At 40.1% G+C, this 19,336-nt stretch overlaps 1 protein-coding gene across 1 annotated transcript in view; it reads right to left on the reverse strand.

Moving 5' to 3' along the window:
* Positions 1-1,439: 1,439 nt before the first annotated feature.
* Positions 1,440-19,336, reverse strand: part of MYO16 (myosin XVI) — a 247,923-nt gene continuing 230,026 nt past the window's right edge. Inside the window, exons 33-35 of the mRNA XM_075265275.1 lie at positions 19,056-19,199; positions 13,165-13,253; positions 1,440-2,237 (exon numbers count right to left, since the gene is read on the reverse strand). Coding sequence (XP_075121376.1) covers positions 2,085-2,237; positions 13,165-13,253; positions 19,056-19,199 — 386 coding nt within the window. The 3' untranslated portion in view covers positions 1,440-2,084. The remainder of the gene's footprint in view (positions 2,238-13,164; positions 13,254-19,055; positions 19,200-19,336) is intronic.

Below are 19,336 nucleotides of genomic sequence, written 5' to 3' on the forward strand. Positions count from 1 at the left end.
TTTTCCTTCACAGACTTTCTGTTGACTTGCTGTGATTTCCAAAACCGTGCCGGTTTGCAATTGCAGTGTGTTTGTGCTGTGGTTTGAAATGCAAAGTGGACATGGGATTCACATGAATTCCATCCACTTTACCTGTACTGTATAACGCCACGATTTTTCCCGCAGCGTTTCCGCCGCAGGAAAATCGCAGCGTTTCTGGCCCATGGGGTCCTGGCCTAACAGTGACATCTGTGTCAAAACGTTCCCAAAATAATTTCTTGCAAGGGTGTGTCTTCTGGTATAAAAGCACGTAGAGTGTAAACCCAGCTCCTCCACATATTCAACAAACTTCTTTATTGCTAAAGAAAACACTTGTAAAAATGAGCGCACCAGTATTTGTTATCTGCATTTATTCTCTTTATCTTAAAGGAAGAGCAACAGCACCATTTATGAATACTTATAAAAAAAAAAATCTGGCAGTAAATGTGTACAGTGACAGAATTCTCTTTTTTTTTTTTTCTGCTATTTTTTCAGTCAACATCTATGCAGAGAGAAGCCCCTTGTGAACATCTATGACCAGGGAACTTCCAAGACTTCTGTATAATAAGGGCAGGGTATTCCTATATATCACACCCCTAATAAATGCTAATAATATAACATCCATAGACCTCATTATTATATATCATGGCATCACCAGCAATTATTTATAAACAGATTATTTACAAAGTTTATACAAATACTAATATGACATGTGTGCTATATATTCAGTGTATTCAAGTCCCACATATTTAGTGAAGACAAGTAACTTGCTGAGAGTGGTTCAGTGCTTAAGAGGGAATTATAGATTAGAACAACTGATAAACACCTCAAAGTAGGAGATTTGTGCAGAAAAGGTATGTCTGAGATGTTTATTAGTTTCACCATCTTAAGAAATGTATTACAGCAAGTTGTATGCCCCATTTGTGAGTGCATAGGAGTTAACTCTTTGTAGCTTCTCTCCCAGTTTTCATATATAAAGACACCCACAGAAACACTCCATATATAATATTCTGTATAGTAGGCTTTCTGATATATAAAATGTTCCTTACAAATTGTTACCCCAATGACGTATTCTATACATTTACATTTATTTCATTGAGAATATGCAGGGACATCCACAGTAACATTAGCAGGGTAAATTTATCAGCTGTACAGGGCATCCAGTAATTCACCAGTGAATAAGGATTAGATTTCCATTCCTTACACTTAGATGTGGATACACTGTACTAGGCAGGGAAAGGGGAAGCTGTGGGACAAAGGAATGATCTTAGTTTGGAGCTCCTGGAAAGACACTTTCTAGCAAATAATATTTATATTATATATTATTTATAATATTTATTTTTGAGTTTCTCATATAACGTCCTCCTAATGTGTTAGACTTATGTGCTTGTATATCCCTATAAGTATAAACCCTCCATATGTTTTTTGCTTGAGTACTTGGGCCTATTAGAGGACATCACAACTCTTTGTCTATACAGAGTAAGTAAGTATCCACTTTTAATTGCATTGTAAATTTTGTTGCTATCATTGCACATTTGTGAATAAACAAGGGATAGACCCTAGTGATAAGAGACTGGCTCAAAAGTTGGACCGCTGCCTTGTCTATTATTGAATCAGAGCCTAAACCCACTGGGAAATCCTCTCGTACATGAGTCTTAATCTGGTCCATTCTATTTTCTTGTATATTTGACTTCCCTAGTATATGTTGACACTGTGTCCCTACTTGACATATGTCCAAACAGTTTCCCTGGTCTAGCATTCAATGTGTAGAGGCCCCAATATTCTGTCTCATTGGGGCCCCATTTCATTTCAACCCAGCCCTGTACAAGACACAAAGTACAGTTTATCACCATATATATTAACATAAACCACACAGTAACACTTAGACATTGAAATAATTATTTCATGCATTCCATTTACACAAAATCTTACATGAATTTAAAAATACTTTATGTATATGTTGAGCATTCTTTGTCTGATATATATTAGATATATCTAGACAAAACCTGGCAGCAAGAAGCTTCTTTGCTATAGAAGGCGATGGCTTCTCCGGTGTTCACCTCTATTTAAGATGACTGAGTGGGAGCAGAATTTCTTGTTTCAGTCTGTGCTAAGTCCTTCTGCCAGGTCTCCCCCTCCTCACAAAGCTTTCTTCTCCAGTCCATTAGCTCTTGCAATGCAGCGCTCTCATTCTCGGACATTCTTAACTGATGAATTACCTGGAAATTACAAAAATCAAGACACAAGTTAGAGTCACATATTTTCATTCTTCATCTTTATTGTGAATTAGCAAATGTATATTAAAGGAATTGTCCAGGATCAGAAGATATTTGATACTAATAACCAATCCATAGGTCATATATAGCCAGAAGCAACCATTCTCCTATTCAATTCAAGTGAATAGGATTGGGGCTGAATTTCCCTAGCGCCACCACTACAGTACAGTTTGGGGTTTGGGTGTCAGAAGCCAACTGATCTGATACAGTGTCAAATATCTTAAGATCCAGGACATCCCCTTTAATAATTTCAGGTGGTAACAACAAGCACAAAAAGTTGTCCATACTCAAACACGTATTTCCATATCAGAACACATGACTCTGAAAACAATTCCATTTTTTGTATTGCTTTAAGTGGTTGTTCAATAATAATAATAATACCAATACCCAAAAATCACATGTTAAATCCTCTGCTACTCTAGTACTAATTCTACAAGTATGTATAGCAATGAAGTGTCTGCATACATGGCATGAGATCACCGAGGCCAGTGATTGGCTACTGCAGTCATGTGGTTCTACAAGCACATTATTGATATAGGAGACTAAGTGAAGGCCAGTGGGGCGTAGCAGTGCGGTATTTAACAAGTCAGTATTGGCTAGTTTTCTTACTTTTACAAACACCCTCCTTTAGATATTAACCCTGGAAACCCCTTAATAAATATCAGATTATTATTGCATTGTCTGATATTCTCTGATTGGTTATTGAAAGGGTCCTGATCCAAATAATTATGTTATGTTATAAATCTGGTATATGTTCAACTGTTAGCAGGGTGAACACATATTTCTTTTCTTTTCTGTGAAAAAGTGGAAGCATTGTATAATAGCAAGATTTCCCAACATCCTACTAAATCAAAATAAAAAGGCAACAACATAAAATATATATTGTGCCCATAGGGGCCCTATGACCCTCTAATGTTTAAAAAACAAAAAAAATAAAGTAGCTCCAATCAATCCCAGTAATTCATGGGAAGAGCTCCAGCAGTTTTAGTGTACATGTTGTGCAATATTCCATTAATGTTCTTTTGCTAATGAATGTTTATGTCACTGCCTGGAGTACAGAGGGAAACACCATGGCTACAATTAGTTTAATACAATTATTAATTACATTATATTGTACTTCTGCCAATAGAAAACACATGCGTACACAAGACTCATTGTGTAACCTTGCAAATATTGCAAATGGTTAAAATATGTGTGAAAGGAAAATCATGAATGAGTACAAGCTTCAAGTTTAACCCTTTCAGGACGCAGGGTACTTTGTACGTTAATGCTCAGCAACATTTTTCAGATTTTCTTACAATGCCTCCAAAATTCATATCCTTTTTATTTTTCTGTCAATAAGGATATGTGGGGGCGTCACGAGTTGTAATTTCATTTTGCACCATTTTGGGGTAAATATAATGTATTGATACATCGAGTATATACTCGTGTATGAGCCGACCCGAATATAAGCCGACCCCCCTAATTTTACCACAAAAAACTGGGAAAACTTATTGACTCAAGTATAAGCCTAGGGGGGAAATGCAGAAGCTACTGGAAAATTTCAAAAATTAAAATGGCCGGAGATTTTGGATGCAGTAGACGCTGAGGAAGGGGAGGGGGTGTTTTGGTTGTCTGTCTGCCCCTTCCCTGAGCTTGAGGACTGGTTTTTTTTCCCCACTTGAAATTCAGCCTGGCTGAATATAGGGTATCTGTGCTCCTATTAACCCCTTCCTGACGGAATATGAGCAATGCAGATACCCTGCAGTCTCGGGGAAGGGGAAGTTAGACAACTTTTTTTTCCCGCTACGGCATTTACCGTACAGGAAAAATATATTTATAGGTATGTAGAGCGGGCGTTTTTGGACACAGGGATAAATAACGTTTATGTGATTCACAGTATTAACAGTATTAGTTTTATATGTGTTCTAGGGAAAGGGGGAGGATTTTAATTTTTAATACTTTTTATTTATTAATACTTTACTAACACTTCATTTTTATTTATTTATTTTTTTACTTTTTTTAAAAAAAAATTAATTTTTCTTTTTGCATTTATTAGACTGTCTCAGGGTCTTGAACCCCAGGGGGTCTGATCACTAATGCAATGCATTGCAGTTCAAATGCATTGCAATACACTGCAAAAATTGTAATTTCTTTTGCAGGCTGCATAGAGCAGTCTGCAAAAGAGAAGCACTGCCGACCAAGAAGCCTTTACAGGAGCTCTGAGCTTCTGCCAGCGGCAGGCCGCATTTCCTATCAAAAGGATCGCCTTTGAGAGAGCGGTCGCGCCTGCTCCCTCCAGCAGCATGGTGGCACCTGCCCGGGCCCCTCGTACCGGGACATCGTAGAGCATCTCCGCTGTAACACTTACAGCGGAGATGTCCTAGCTCCTCATGCCTGCAATCACTGATTATAGGCATGATTGAAGGGAGCTCCAACATTACCGCTGTAAAAGTTACAGCAGAGGTGCCGGTCGGTATGGTGACCGCTCTGAAGCAGAGCGGCGCCCTTATAGTTACAGACCCGGCATCCAGACACCAGGGCGGGTGCTGGGCCGCAGCATCGCCACACTCATAGGGGATTCAATATAATGTGGTGCCGATCGGCACCCCCCGCGCCGGTTTCATGGGGTGCCGGTGTTCGTAGGGGGCAGCCTGGGGTCTGATCAGTGACCCCGGGTCTGCCCCATCACTTACCCCCTCCTCGTACCTGGTTGATCCTGCCATAAAGGAAGCTATCAGCCTGTGTGTCCACACAGGCTGACAGCTTCCTATACTCTGCAATACCTGTAACATGTGTATTGCAGCGTATCTCTATTGAAGCAGTGATCAGTCGATCACTGCTTCAATCCACCACAGGGACAGAAAAAAAAAAGTTTGAAAAAAGTAAAAATAAAAAAGTTTAAATAAGTTTAAAATAAATTAGAAATAAAGCCCCAAAAATCCCCTTTTCCCCATATAAAATGTTTTATTATGTAAAATAAAAAAAAGAGAAAAAAACATTACATATTTGGTATTGCCGTATCCATAATAACCTGAACAATAAAATTAAAACATTATTTAACCCGAACGGCGAACGTTGTAAAAAAAAAAAATGTAGAAAACCGCACAAAACAATGATTATTCACCACCTTTCCCTTACAAAATGTTCAATAAAAAGTAATCAAATGGTCAGATGAAAACCAAAATGGTACCAATAAAAAGAAGAGGTCTTCCCGCAAAAAATAAGCCCTCATCCAGCTCTGTCTAGCGAAAAATAAAAATGTTATGCCTTTCAGAAGATGGCGATGCAAAAATAATTGTTTTTTTCCCTAAATTGAATTTTATTCTGTACAAATGGCAACGCATTAAAAAATAATATAAATGAGGTATTGCCGTAACCGTACCGACCCGCAGAATAAAGATAACATGTTACTTATAGTGTACGCTGCATGGGAAAAAAAATAAATGCTAAAAAGCAATGCCAGAATTGATGTTTCCTTTTACATCCCACCCAGAAAGAGTTAATAAAATGTAGCCAATAAGTTACAGGCCCCAAAATGGTGACATTGAGAAGCACATCTAGTACTGCAAACACCAAGCCCTCATATGGCCACATTGCCAGAAGATAAAAATAAAAATCTAGCTTGTACAATGTGAAGACAAAAACACTAAAAGTCGCCAAATCATTAGGACATAAGTGGCTGCGACTAGAAGGAAATGTATAAGCGGTGCGAGCGTTTTCAGGGGACACCCCATATTTAGAGCTTATAAGAGAGAAGAGACCAGCGCTGACCCCCCAGAATGCCCCTCTTCCCTGTTCGTGTCATAGGAGCTAGTGGGAAAATAGAATGGGATTTGGTGTACCCAATTTACTCCGCACAGCTTACATATTCACTTCAGGGTTACTAATGCTCACTACATCACTTGATAAATTCTTTGAGGGGTGCAGTTTTCAAGATGGGGTCACTTTCTAGAGGTTTCCACTGTTTGACACCTCAAGGGCTTTGTAAATGCGGCATGGTTCCTGAAACTGATCACAGCCAGATCTGCCCTCTAAAAGCTCCTTGGCGCGCCTTCCCTTCTGCGTCTCGCTGTGCGTCCATATATTAGTTTACACCCACAAGTGGGGTACTATGGTAGTCGGGAGAACTTGCCTAACAAATTGTGGGATGCGTTTTCTCCTTTAACCCCTTGTGAATCTGCAAATTCTAGGGCTAAACGAAAATATTAGAAAAATAAAATAAAATTTGAAAATTTCACCTCCATTTTGTATTAATTCCTGTTAAGCACTTATAGGGTTAAAATACTAGGTATATGTTGACTTGGCTTATTTAAGGGGTGCAGTTTTGAAAATGGGGTGATTTATGTGAGTTTTTAATACAAGAGTCTTTCAAAACCCCTTCATAACTGGATTAGTCCCTTAAAAAATGGGTTTTGGAAATTTCTTGAAAATTTTGAATATTGTTGATTCACTTGTAAATCTTATAATGTCCGTAAAAAATAAAAGGGTGACTAAAGTTTGATGCCGACATAAAGCAGAGATCTGGGACATGAGATTTATGATATAATTTTGGCGGTTTGACTATCTGTATGTAATGCACATCATTTCAGACTTCATAAAATGCATATTTTTCAAAATTTCCACCAAATTTCCTATTTTTTCATAATTAAACACAAAACACATCTACCAAAATTTACCACTAACATGAAGTACAATGTGTTACGAAAAAAACAATCTCAAAATCACTTTGGTAAGTTAAAGCGTTCCAAAGTTATTGCCACATAAAGTGACACATGTCAGTTTTGAAAAATCGAGCTTGGTCAGGAAGTCAAAAAGTGCCATCGGCGGGAAGGGGTTAAAAATGACATGGTTATTTTGTCTATCGGGTCAATATGATTACAGTAATACCATATTTATAATGGTTTTATTATGTGTTATCGCATTTACAAATAAAGTATCACTTTGTGAAAATTAACGATTTTCCTGAGGTCACCGTATTCTGACTCCTGTAAGGGTCCATTCATACGGAATAAACGCGCGCTCATTTTGGCAAAGAATAAAGAATACACATGTAAAAAAAAGACTTCCATTGACCTCAATGACATTTTACACGTGTATTTTGATGTGTTTTTTTACACGTGTAAAAAATGTTATTGTATTTTTTATACGTGTATTTTGCCAAAATGAGCGCGCGTTTACTCCATGTGAATGGACCCTAACTCTTTTACTATTTTGTTGTGAGAGATAAGTAAAGACTCTTTATTTGCAGGACAAGTTGTAGTTTTTATTGGTAGCAACGTTTTGTCATGACTATTTGATCACTTTTTATTACTACTTTTTGGGGAAAGCAAAATGACCATCATACGATAATTTGTGCTATTTGCAGTATATATTTTTACAGCATTCACTGGGATAAACCAAACTATTTTCAGATAGTGCAGAGTTGTAAGCACATGGGGTTACTTAACATTAGAGATGAGCGAACAGTGTTCTATCGAACACATGTTCGATCGGATATCAGGGTGTTCACCATGTTCGAATCGAATCGAACACCACGTGGTAAAGTGCGCCAAAATTCGATTCCCCTCCCACCTTCCCTGGCGCCTTTTTTGCACCAATAACAGCGCAGGGGAGGTGGGACAGGAACTACGACACTGGGGGCATTGAAAAAAATTGGAAAAAGTCATTGGCTGCCGAAATCAGGTGACCTCCATTTTAGACGAATAGTGGATTTCAAATCCGGGTCATATGAGAATGTGAACTTTGTGACTATGAGACAGGGATAGCTGTACAGGCAGGGATAGCTAGGGATAACCTTTATTTAGGGGGGAATGTTATTAAAAATAACTTTTTGGGGCTCTATCGGGTGTGTAATTGTGATTTTTGTGAGATAAACTTTTTCCCATAGGGATGCATTGGCCAGCGCTGATTGGCCGAATTCCGTACTCTGGCCAATCAGTGCTGGCCAATGCATTCTATTAGCTTGATGAAGCAGAGTGTGCACAAGGGTTCAAGCGCACCCTCGGCTCTGATGTAGCAGAGCCGAGGCTGCACAAGGGTTCAAGCGCACCCTCGGCTCTGATGTAGGAGAGCCGAGGGTGCACTTGAACCCTTGTGCACCCTCAGCTCTGCTACATCAGAGCCGAGGGTGCGCTTGAACCCTTGTGCACACTCTGCTTCATCAAGCTAATAGAATGCATTGGCCAGCGCTGATTGGCCAATGTATTCTATTAGCCTGATGAAGTAGAGCTGAATGTGTGTGCTAAGCACACACATTCAGCTCTACTTCATCGGGCTAATAGAATGCATTGGCCAGCGCTGATTGGCCAGAGTACGGAACTCGACCAATCAGCGCTGGCTCTGCTGGAGGAGGCGGAGTCTAAGATCGCTCCACACCAGTCTCCATTCAGGTCCGACCTTAGACTCCGCCTCCTCCGGCAGAGCCAGCGCTGATTGGCCGAATTCCGTACTCTGGCCAATCAGCACTGGCTAATGCATTGTATTGGCTTGATGAAGCAGTGCTGAATGTGTGTGCTTAGCACACACATTCAGCTCTACTTCATCGGGCTAATAGAATGCATTGGCCAGCGCTGATTGGCCGAATTCCGTACTCTGGCCAATCAGCACTGGCTAATGCATTGTATTGGCTTGATGAAGCAGTGCTGAATGTGTGTGCTTAGCACACACATTCAGCTCTACTTCATCGGGCTAATAGAATGCATTGGCCAGCGCTGATTGGCCGAATTCCGTACTCTGGCCAATCAGCACTGGCTAATGCATTGTATTGGCTTGATGAAGCAGTGCTGAATGTGTGTGCTTAGCACACACATTCAGCTCTACTTCATCGGGCTAATAGAATGCATTGGCCAATCAGCGCTGGCCAATGCATTCTATTAGCGTGAACTGAGTTTGCACAGGGGTTCTAGTGCACCCTCGGCTCTGCTACATCAGATTGCTACATCTGATGTAGCAGTGCCGAGTGTGCATCAGATGTGTAGTTGAGCAAAACTGACTCAGCACTGCTAAGTCTGCATTCGCATAGGAATGCATTGGCCAGCCTTCGGCCAATCAGCGCTGGCTCTGCCGGAGGAGGCGGAGTCTAAGGTCGGACCTGAATGGAGACTGGTGTGGAGCTATCTTAGACTCCGCCTCCTCCAGCAGAGCCAGCGCTGATTGGTCGAGTTCCGTACTCTGGCCAATCAGCACTGGCCAATGCATTTCTATGGGGAAAAGTTAGCTTGCGAAAATCGCAAACTGACAGGGATTTCCATGAAATAAAGTGACTTTTATGCCCCCAGACATGCTTCCCCTGCTGTCCCAGTGTCATTCCAGGGTGTTGGTATCATTTCCTGGGGTGTCATAGTGGACTTGGTGACCCTCCAGACACGAATTTGGGTTTCCCCCTTAACGAGTTTATGTTCCCCATAGACTATAATGGGGTTCGAAACCCATTCGAACACTCGAACAGTGAGCGGCTGTTCGAATCGAATTTCGAACCTCGAACATTTTAGTGTTCGCTCATCTCTACTTAACATGTTTGTGTCTTTATTTTTTTGTGTTTTGGAATGTATAAGGTTTTTTTGTAAACTTTTTAAATTTATTTTTTAGACTTTATTGTTAACCTTTTATTTTTTTGTACTGCTTACCTGTCCCACAAGTGAACATGAACCTGGGGATCCAAGGGTTCGCGATGATGCCAATATTGCCCCAAAAATCATTAACGTTCACTGCATTCAAGTGACTAATCTGTTGGCTAGTCCCAGCCTCGGTTGAGTGCCAGAAGTAATGTCACAGACACAGCATCTGTACCCACAGTGCTGTACTATTACAGTGCTGAGCATTAACAATACGTTCAGCAAAATGTAATAGCATGGTGCAGAGTGGAAAGGGGTCAAGAGTAAGGTCTCACATTGTGGTAAACTTGCTTTTTTTGTTGCAGATTTTGTTGTGTGTTTTTGAGCCAAAGAAAGGAGTGGATTTAACAGAAGGGAGAAGTATCTGAGTGCTCTTTATATTAACCATTCCTTTTCAAGCCGCTCTTGACTGTGGCACAGAAAAAAAATCATAGAAAAATCTGTAACAAAAAAGCTTTATTCTAAAGGTTTTCTGTGGGGAAAAAAATTAAGAAAAAATTCCTCAGTTTATTTCTGCTCTATTAGACAACTTAATATTCAGGACTGTTATTGGAAATGAGTGCTCCCTGTCTAAAAGGGAGCAAATGCTCACATCTTTTGTGCAGGGCAAAACACGTAGGTTATGGGCATCACGTCACCCTGGGTAATGAGGAATGTGCTGCCAATGGGGGAGAAAGGATTGCAGTAGAGATCATTCCTCGTCATTCAGTTTGCCTGTGTAATTCCAACCTTTCCCTGGCCTCAAATTTATCATAATCTGTGGTTTGAAGAGACCCTAGAATATAATAATAGCACTTTCAGTTTAGACCAAATAAGTTACGTAGAAAAAAACCCTGAAAAACCTGACTGCGAATCTCACGAGATTCGCCAATTACTAAGAATAACCACATATTAAACTGCAAAGCTTCATAATACTCTGTTCACTGCAATTGTAGCCATCAAAATCAGCAAATAAAAGCATCACATTGGAGACAGAAAAGCAAGGAGCTATACAGTATATATAAGCCAGAAGTATAAATAACATCCTTCTATGTAGAATGCTTCTACCATATTAAACTGTAGAGGTCTCGCGTTGTTGATTTTACAATCATATTTTTATTTGAAATCTAGTTAAATTATAACACCACATTTTATTGAAATTTCTTTAGCTATGGACCATTAAAATGAAAATGTGAGGAAACACATGTTCAAATAAATTATTGAAACATTATAGTGATTGTAAAATATCAATAGAGATATTGTGTATCCTGGACAATGAGAATGTGATGAAGCATTATACAACACCACTGAAGCAACAGCAATATGTATGCTGGGGAAAGATTATATAACAGCATCTTTACACTATCATAGATGAGACTTCATACATGAACCAAAGTCTTCTGCTGTTTCCCTTTGCTGTGGATTACACAGGCCATATGTTGGTAATCACATTCACATCCTATAATTAGTGCCAATTCTGTTACATTAATTAAGCAGGCTTGAAATAAGCATCACGGAACTAGTCTATGGAGAGTTATTGGACGCACCAAAGAAGGTTCTTGTAAATATATGGCTGAAATCAGGGCAATAATTTATAAATACTATGAATGTTTTAGCAAAAAGATAAAGTGCAGATATTGTATTTATTTACTGAAAATATGCCCTGTGCCCCCTTTTATGTATAAATATTAATGCTGTGAAATACTATATTATATTCCCTCAATTCATCTGCTATTTTGTGCTTAGTGTTTGCTTGATTTTAATACATTTTATCAACTAGTTTTACTATATTACCATATATAATGGCCATAGCATGCAGACAACCCAAATGGTTACAAATGTACTAAACATCCAAAATAAACCTGTAAACCACAGTAAACTAACAAACATCTGATGGTTTGTCACAATCTGCCTGTACAGATAACGTATCAGTATGGAGTCACGGCTCACAAAGCATTGTCTAGACAGGCTATGGCTATGGCGAGGTCAGCACAGGTTTTCAGCTATTGATACAAACTAGAATGTTTCCATCTATTAACAACAAGCAGCTGTTTTCAAGCTGATGGATTAAAACACAATATATATTGGGAGTTTGCATATTTTATAAATATTATTCACATATATTGGCCCCTTATCTGCTTACGGTATAATTTCCCCAAAAAATGTTAATGTCCATAATTGTCAAAAGCGCTGCAGAAACCCATTGCAGTTTTTCCTGCAGCAATTTTCACAGAAAGTCTACAGAGTTTTCCTCTGTTATTTCTGCTTCAATTCTACAAATAGGGAAACCTACAGGATTTCCGTCAGTATAATTGACATACTGCGATTTTCAAAAATGTGACTTTTTTGGCAATAGCAGCATTTACGCTGAACATATTTTTCTGTGTGGATCCACTTTGCAGGGACTGTAAAATGCCATAGTTTTTCTGTCACGTGGGGCCTCATTCGTACCTCTTTTCTTACTGGCTTTAAAATACTGGCTTTGGCTTTATGCTTTATTGGACTGTTAGATGTTGTTAAGGCTCTTAGAGGAGTGGTTGCTCACATCCTCATGGTCGCTAGACATATCACCAGATCCACTGCCCTCACATTATTAGGCTCCATGCACACAAACATTGCAGTAACTGATCCATATGATCCAATATGATTGTTCTATGGAAAGAATGATGGCTCACAGAAATAGCTACCTACAAGTATTCACCCGTCAGTGGGACACCCCCCAAAAAATTCATGACATCTGAGACCCCCATACCACGCAACATCTTCACTCTCCCATGATTGGGACTTTCCCTGTCCTATTACAGACATTGCCTATTATATGTATTGCAGTCATGTCTTGCTAATTTGTTGCCTGAAATGCTTTGGACTCTCTTTCTACCTAACAGCTGTGGTTGGTGTGTTATGCCATCAAGAGGCGGCTGCCTGTACTCAGCACCTTCCTGCTCGCAGTTTACCTGCTTTCCTTTCACTTCCTATTTTGTATACAAGTTGTATTCACTCTTGGTTGATTATTGCCTCTTGAATTACATATAAAAAATGATATACAAATTTTAATAAGAAACTGTCATATATTTTATTGCACAATATTTAAACTTTAGTTAGATAAAATTAGAAAACCTCATTTTATACAATATTAAAATCACTGCAAATAATCGTAAATTCATAGCCTATCTTGAACTAGGATATTAAATACCAAATTTTGGAGAGGGGGTGTTGGAATTAAGTTTCATTGATGTCACTTAATGATCATGAAAGAACCCAGTATAATATCAGACTATGGAGCTTTCACTACATACCTGGCTGTTGGAATGTTCTTTGATCCTTGGTATGGAACAGTTGGCTGCATTGCTTCGGTATTTAGAATTCATATCTTCGTCAGATACACCTTGGATATGGAAAAGTAAATAAAATATATTTATCAAACACTTGACACCAAATATCACGCCACCTATAATCCTTATTGATTTACAAGGATACTTTGTCTCCTAGCGCTGGTTCATACGTCTACGTATCAGCGTAGGCGGCGTCATCATGCCCCCTATGCTGAGACGCAGCGTACTGCCGGGAGAAGATGATGCGGTGGCAGTGGGAGCAGCGTTCATGTTGGTAAGTATAGTAACTTTTTTTTTTGTTATAATAGGCCGCTACCTGCTGGAGTATCTCCAGCAGGTAGCAGCCTATTTACCAACCTCCCCGGACCTGTTCACTGCCGCCCCTGCTTCCCCTTGTACTATAGGCCGCAGAGGACAGTAGTGAGTAGGCCCGGGCCCAGGCCACGATCCCACTACTGCTATTATTATACTCGGGGGTCTTTTCAGGCCTCCCTGCAACCTCTATTATGCCCCACAGTCTATTGTGCTACTGTGGGGAATAATATAGGCTGCAGGGGCCGCCGTGGGATATATAAGGGTCGGGCACCTGAAGAAGTAAGGAGTCAAAGATGTCTGTGTTTAAAACTTTACAGAGTCAAGTCACAGCTGGAAGAAGTGATCATGATGGTCCAAAGGGAAGAGACAGGAAATGTGGGAAGTCATCACCTTTGAGTATTACTGCACAAAATATTACTGCATTTTATTTTATTGTAATGTTACCGCTTGCACCCCTCAACAGTCCCCCCGCGTTGTCTGAGGCGGACGATCAAAAGGGGTGGGGGGTGCAGGGCATCTTTTGATCGTCCACCTCAGGCAGCAGAGAGGCTCAACACTACCTCCACCACAATACAGCACCCACAAGGAGAGCACCCCAGTAGCCCAACAACACCCCTGCTGCCAGGCCAAGCCCCCAGGCTGTGGGCCCCATCCCCCTATAGGCACCGCACCACAGCAATGGCAGAAACCACACAGCACCGCACCCTGTGTACAGATCACAAAAAAGTTCACCTTGCCATATGGTGTCAGTCAAACGACTGCTTCATGTGTATAGGTCTTAAAGAATTCACCTTGCCATATGGTCTTAATCAAAAGACTGGGCCAGTAGAAGGCTCCTTTAATGTAAAAATACCTGGGCCAAAAGGGAGGAGTGCTGGTACCAAGGCAGAACAAAAAGTCTCCAGAATGCAGTTTGACACATAACAATTAGACAATTCTGTCTTGTTTGTGGTATATTTATTGTGTATTCAGTGACTAACCTGGCTAGGATTTCTAGGAATGAAATAAATATTTCCTGGTAATCCTCTATACACATCCCTTGTGTTAGTAAATGTGTAACAAAGAAGGTTATTTTATCATTTTATTTTGGTCAGCTGGATGTTCTGAGAAACTGATTCCGCTTTATGTTTGCTGACGTTTCCCTCTAAAGTAATGACTTGATCTTTTGAAATGTTAATGTTTCATCCAAAAGGAAAACAATGGTAAATTTAGGTCCACCACAAGGATTTTTTTTTTAACTCAAGGATGCTGTGTCATAAAACTAAAAATATCCTGTAAGATATTAACTAAAAACACAGTTCAGAGAATGCAGGTCACCGCTATATTTTTAGATACAACAACCCTAATAGTGAAGTTACAAAGCACTCGTTGAACTTGAAATAAAAAAAAAAACCTCTCAGTATACTGTTGCTAAATTTTGCAATATAAGAGTTACATTTATTATAGTATTTATGAAGTCAGAAATTCAAGAGGGCAGGGATGTAGCTGTAGGGGTGCTGAGGTAGCAGTTGCTACCAGGCCCTGAACCTTGAGGGGGCCCCAAAGGTATTGGAATTTTTTCAATAAGCACAACTGCAAATAATTGACAAGGTGTTAGGTTTATATAAATACATTTTAAAGGGTTAAAGGTTAGCCTTAAGGATATTTTGTAGTCACCTCCAGAAAACACATTTATTAAATATAAACTGTTGAATGCTTAGTTTTTATGATTTATCATAATTTTACGACACACACATCTTATAGTATACATTGGTTATATGACATTTGTGTGTCACTTACAATGAGAAAGCTGAAGCAGTTTTCGAAGAACTAAAAACAAGGTTTAGTGACTGAACAGACATTCATATCATTGTAAAGCCTTGATCTAAGGCCACGGCATCAATGATTCATCTGCCTGTTTCTATGAATGGCACCTAGATAAGATGTCTTATCACATAAGTAAAGTTTCCATGTGCTTAAAAGTTCATTGATGTGCGTCAACACAGATAAGTTACTTTATGTCAGAGCCAATGTAGTTTGGAAAGATAAATTAAACTGTTGATTACATTCTGAAAAATTTCCTTTGCGTACACTTGTGTAAACACGTTGCTATCACTATCACAACTATGTACATATAGAAACTTTTGTTAAAGGAAATGTAGCATCATCTATGACATACTCAATTTTATAGATTAAATAAATACGTTTCAGGTAACCTACAAGTGTCCTCTTCTACTCCACAAAATTCATCATTAACATTGCAGTAATTTACTTTTCACTATCACTGACTTGTAAGACTGATCTAACCTACTTTATAATCATCAATAAAGAACAAAAAGGATGAAGAAAATGCCGGGTTTCACAAAAGTAAATACACTGAAGAGCAAAAGGGTAACAATGTTTTGAACGTTTGACTTTCAGGCTCCATATCTCACCATCCACTACAGCTTTGAATGTGAGACTACCATAATTTATAGATGATCATCTTGCCTATCTCATACATAAATTTGACTTCCAACTATTTAGCATATGATTATTTACGCACATTCTTGTCATATAACTGGATTGTTACTGTTTTGCGTGGAAAAATCTTTTTTCTTCTGGTATGCTACAAATTACAACCTGTTCTCACATTCCCAAATAGCTCAGTGTGTTATTAGGTTGATTCCCAAGTCAAAGGTCACTGGTTCAAATTGAGAATCAGTCATGAAGAAGATTTCCCAAGAAAAGAGAAAACATCATCCAGCTCATCGATAGCAGTCTCAGCTAAGAAATTACTATGTGAGTGCCCTGACAAATGAAATAATATGAAATAAAGTCCGCCCTTCCAATTAAAAGCCAAGACATGGACGTCCAGGCAAAATACTGAAGTTAACAAGTCGGCTCATAACAAGGTCTATCAGTTCTGGCGTGACAAAAACAGCAGTGGAGGTGGCTTGTATGCTTCAAAATAGTGAGATCACAGACATTCATGCAAGTACTGCTTGATGTGTGTTATACAATTCTGGCATGGAGGGCTGAACAAAAATGAAGAAGCCTCAACTGCAATATTGTTATAAGAAGCGTTGGCTCTAGTTTGCAAAAAAGATTATGAAACGTGGATAGTAGATGATTGGAAATGGGATTTGGAGATGAAAGTGAATAAAATGGACTCTGATGAGTGCAAATGGGTCTGGAAGAAACAAGGAAAAAGGGGGCAAAAGGATTAAAAAATTGCAGGAACTGTCAAGTTTGTTGGAGGTAGCCTGATGATATGTGTTGTTTCACAGCCAAAGACATTGGATACTTGACTAGGATTGATGGTGGGCTCATTGCTGAGCTATATGTGAGAATCCGACAAGACAAGTTACTTTGTGCGCTCGAGTTCTATAGGTATGAAAAGGATGAGATAGTGTTACAGCAGGAAAACAACCCAAAGCATATATCAAGATTAGTGAGAAATGCTTCAATAACAATGAACAAAAGGTGTCGTATTTATCTCCACAGTCCCCAGAGCTCAACCCGATTCAACACTTATAGTTGGTAGAGTTGGTAAACTGCAAGTGCTGGGGCCCTGGGCAATAGCCAAGTTTGCCCCTCCCCTAACGCCGGCCCTGCTTACCTCTCCCGGGTAAGACCCCCGAGTATAATGATAGCAGCGGTAGCGGCTGTCACTGGGCCCCTAATGTCCCGGGCCCTGTGGCAACTGCCTCAACACTTCCTGCCGCCTCCAACTCAAAAACATCCACCGAATCTGCTCCTTCCTCACCCCTTGCACTTGCAGGGCCCCCTGTTGGTGGAATACTTTCCCTATTAATATAAGGAAAGTATATGTCCGAAGCTGCAGCAATGGCTGATACACAGGAGCCAATGCAGGAGCTGTAGGTCTGGCTCCACTCTCTCTCTCTCTCCCTCCCTTTCTCTGGCTGTCCTCTGCCCACCAATGAGAGGGCTGAAGAGAGCCCAGGAGGCGGGGCTTATCCCTATACAGAAAATGGACCCCTGCTGAGCTCCTGCCATCCTGCACACAAGAGAAGGAGCAGAAGAAGCTCAAGGAAAGTGAAACTATAAAAAGAAAACACAGGTACACAGGACATACTGGGTTACTATGCTTATTAATATCAGGCATTTGGGGTGATTAATTTTGTTTTAGTAACTCCATGTGCCTCATATTAATAGCAATTAACCCCATCATGTCCCTCATATTAACCTGTGTGCCTCACCATAAGAGTTACTAATATGTGAGACATATGGGGGTAATAATAATGAAGATACTTTATTATTACCTCCATGTCTCTCACATTTCAGTAACTCTTATGTGAGGTACACAAGGGTTAATGTGAGGGACATGATGGGGTTAACTGATATTAATATGAGGCACATGGAATTACTAAATTGTAATGCACATGACCAGACTTTTTATCCACAATTGTCCTGGTATAGCGGTCAGTGGGTGACGTGACAGTATTTAGTCCCGTAGGGGCCACTGAGGGACATAATACTGTGTGCAGGAGCCACTATGGGGGATAATACTGTGTGCAGGGGCCACTGAGGGACATAATAGTGTGTGCAGGGACCACTATGGGACATAATACTGTGTGCAGGGGCCACTATGGGGGATAATACTGTGTGGAGGGGCCACTGGGGAACATACTAGTGTGCGCAGGGGCCACTATGGGGGATAATACTGTGTGGAGGGGCCACTGAGTGACATAATAGTGTGTGCAGGGGCCTCTAAGGGACATAATACTGTGTGTAGTGGCCTCTAAGGGACATAATAGTGTGTGCAGGGGCCACTATGGGCATAATACTGTGTGCAGGGGCCACTATGGGGCATAATAGAGCGCGCAGGAATGCTTAGGAGGGGCTTGGTCAAGATCTTCGGTGTCGGGGGGAGGGGGGTGCCCCATGTCAAAAGTTCGCCACGGGGCCCCACCATTCCTAGTTACGCCACTGCACAAACACTTTCCATGTGACCCCTCTCTTGTCAGAATCTATAGTGTTTTAGTATCCCCTGATCAAAGCCAGCTACAGTATACCACCTCTGTGTGCAACCCCCACTATCCTGTGTATCCTAGACATGCAAAGCACATTGTAGTGACATTAATATTACTACTAGCTATGTTTGGAGTGTGAGTCAATGCAAGCTGTACACACATACTTCCACACTGCATGTACATGACACACAGGATAGTTGTGGCTGCAGGTACTGTTAGCAAACTGTAGCTGGCTCTGAATGTGGTACAGCAAAGGGTTCATTTTAGAGGTAACACTCTGCTTCCACATTATCCAATAGATGATAGGAAGTCAGGGGCAGAAAGTCGCACTGACACAGATGCCATACTTCTCATATTGTTACAAGATTGGGTGACTGAGAAGGAGGAGAAGGGTATGAACAAGAAATGACTCTGAATAAATTAAATAGCATTTAAGCAACAAATCCATGCATTTTTGACTTATACATGTTTAATCTGCTTTATTGGCTGTTGTTGACCCTGAGACATCCAACATTGTTTTCATCTACCAAAACTGTACAACATCCATATATACCTAGAAGTTAAGAATGTTATGAAGAAACTCACCACTATTTACAGAGTTCCCGTTGTCACAGGGTGGACAGGTAGATAAGGTGCTTGATGACTGGTTATCTGGATTGTTTGCATTAGTATCTTGGGTGTCTGGTCTAGGCTCTTCCACACTGCTTGTGTTCAAATTTATCTCAACACCTTGAAAATGAATGGACATTGGTAAGTAAATGTTATATATTTTCCTTTAGAATGTTATTCATTATATAGTTTTTTTTTTTCTGATTGTAGAGTAAAAAACAAACAAAAAAAAAAACCCAGCAGCTCAGCATTATGCT

The sequence above is a fragment of the Leptodactylus fuscus genome, chromosome 2, assembly GCF_031893055.1.
Source record: "Leptodactylus fuscus isolate aLepFus1 chromosome 2, aLepFus1.hap2, whole genome shotgun sequence".
NCBI lineage: Eukaryota > Metazoa > Chordata > Amphibia > Anura > Leptodactylidae > Leptodactylus > Leptodactylus fuscus.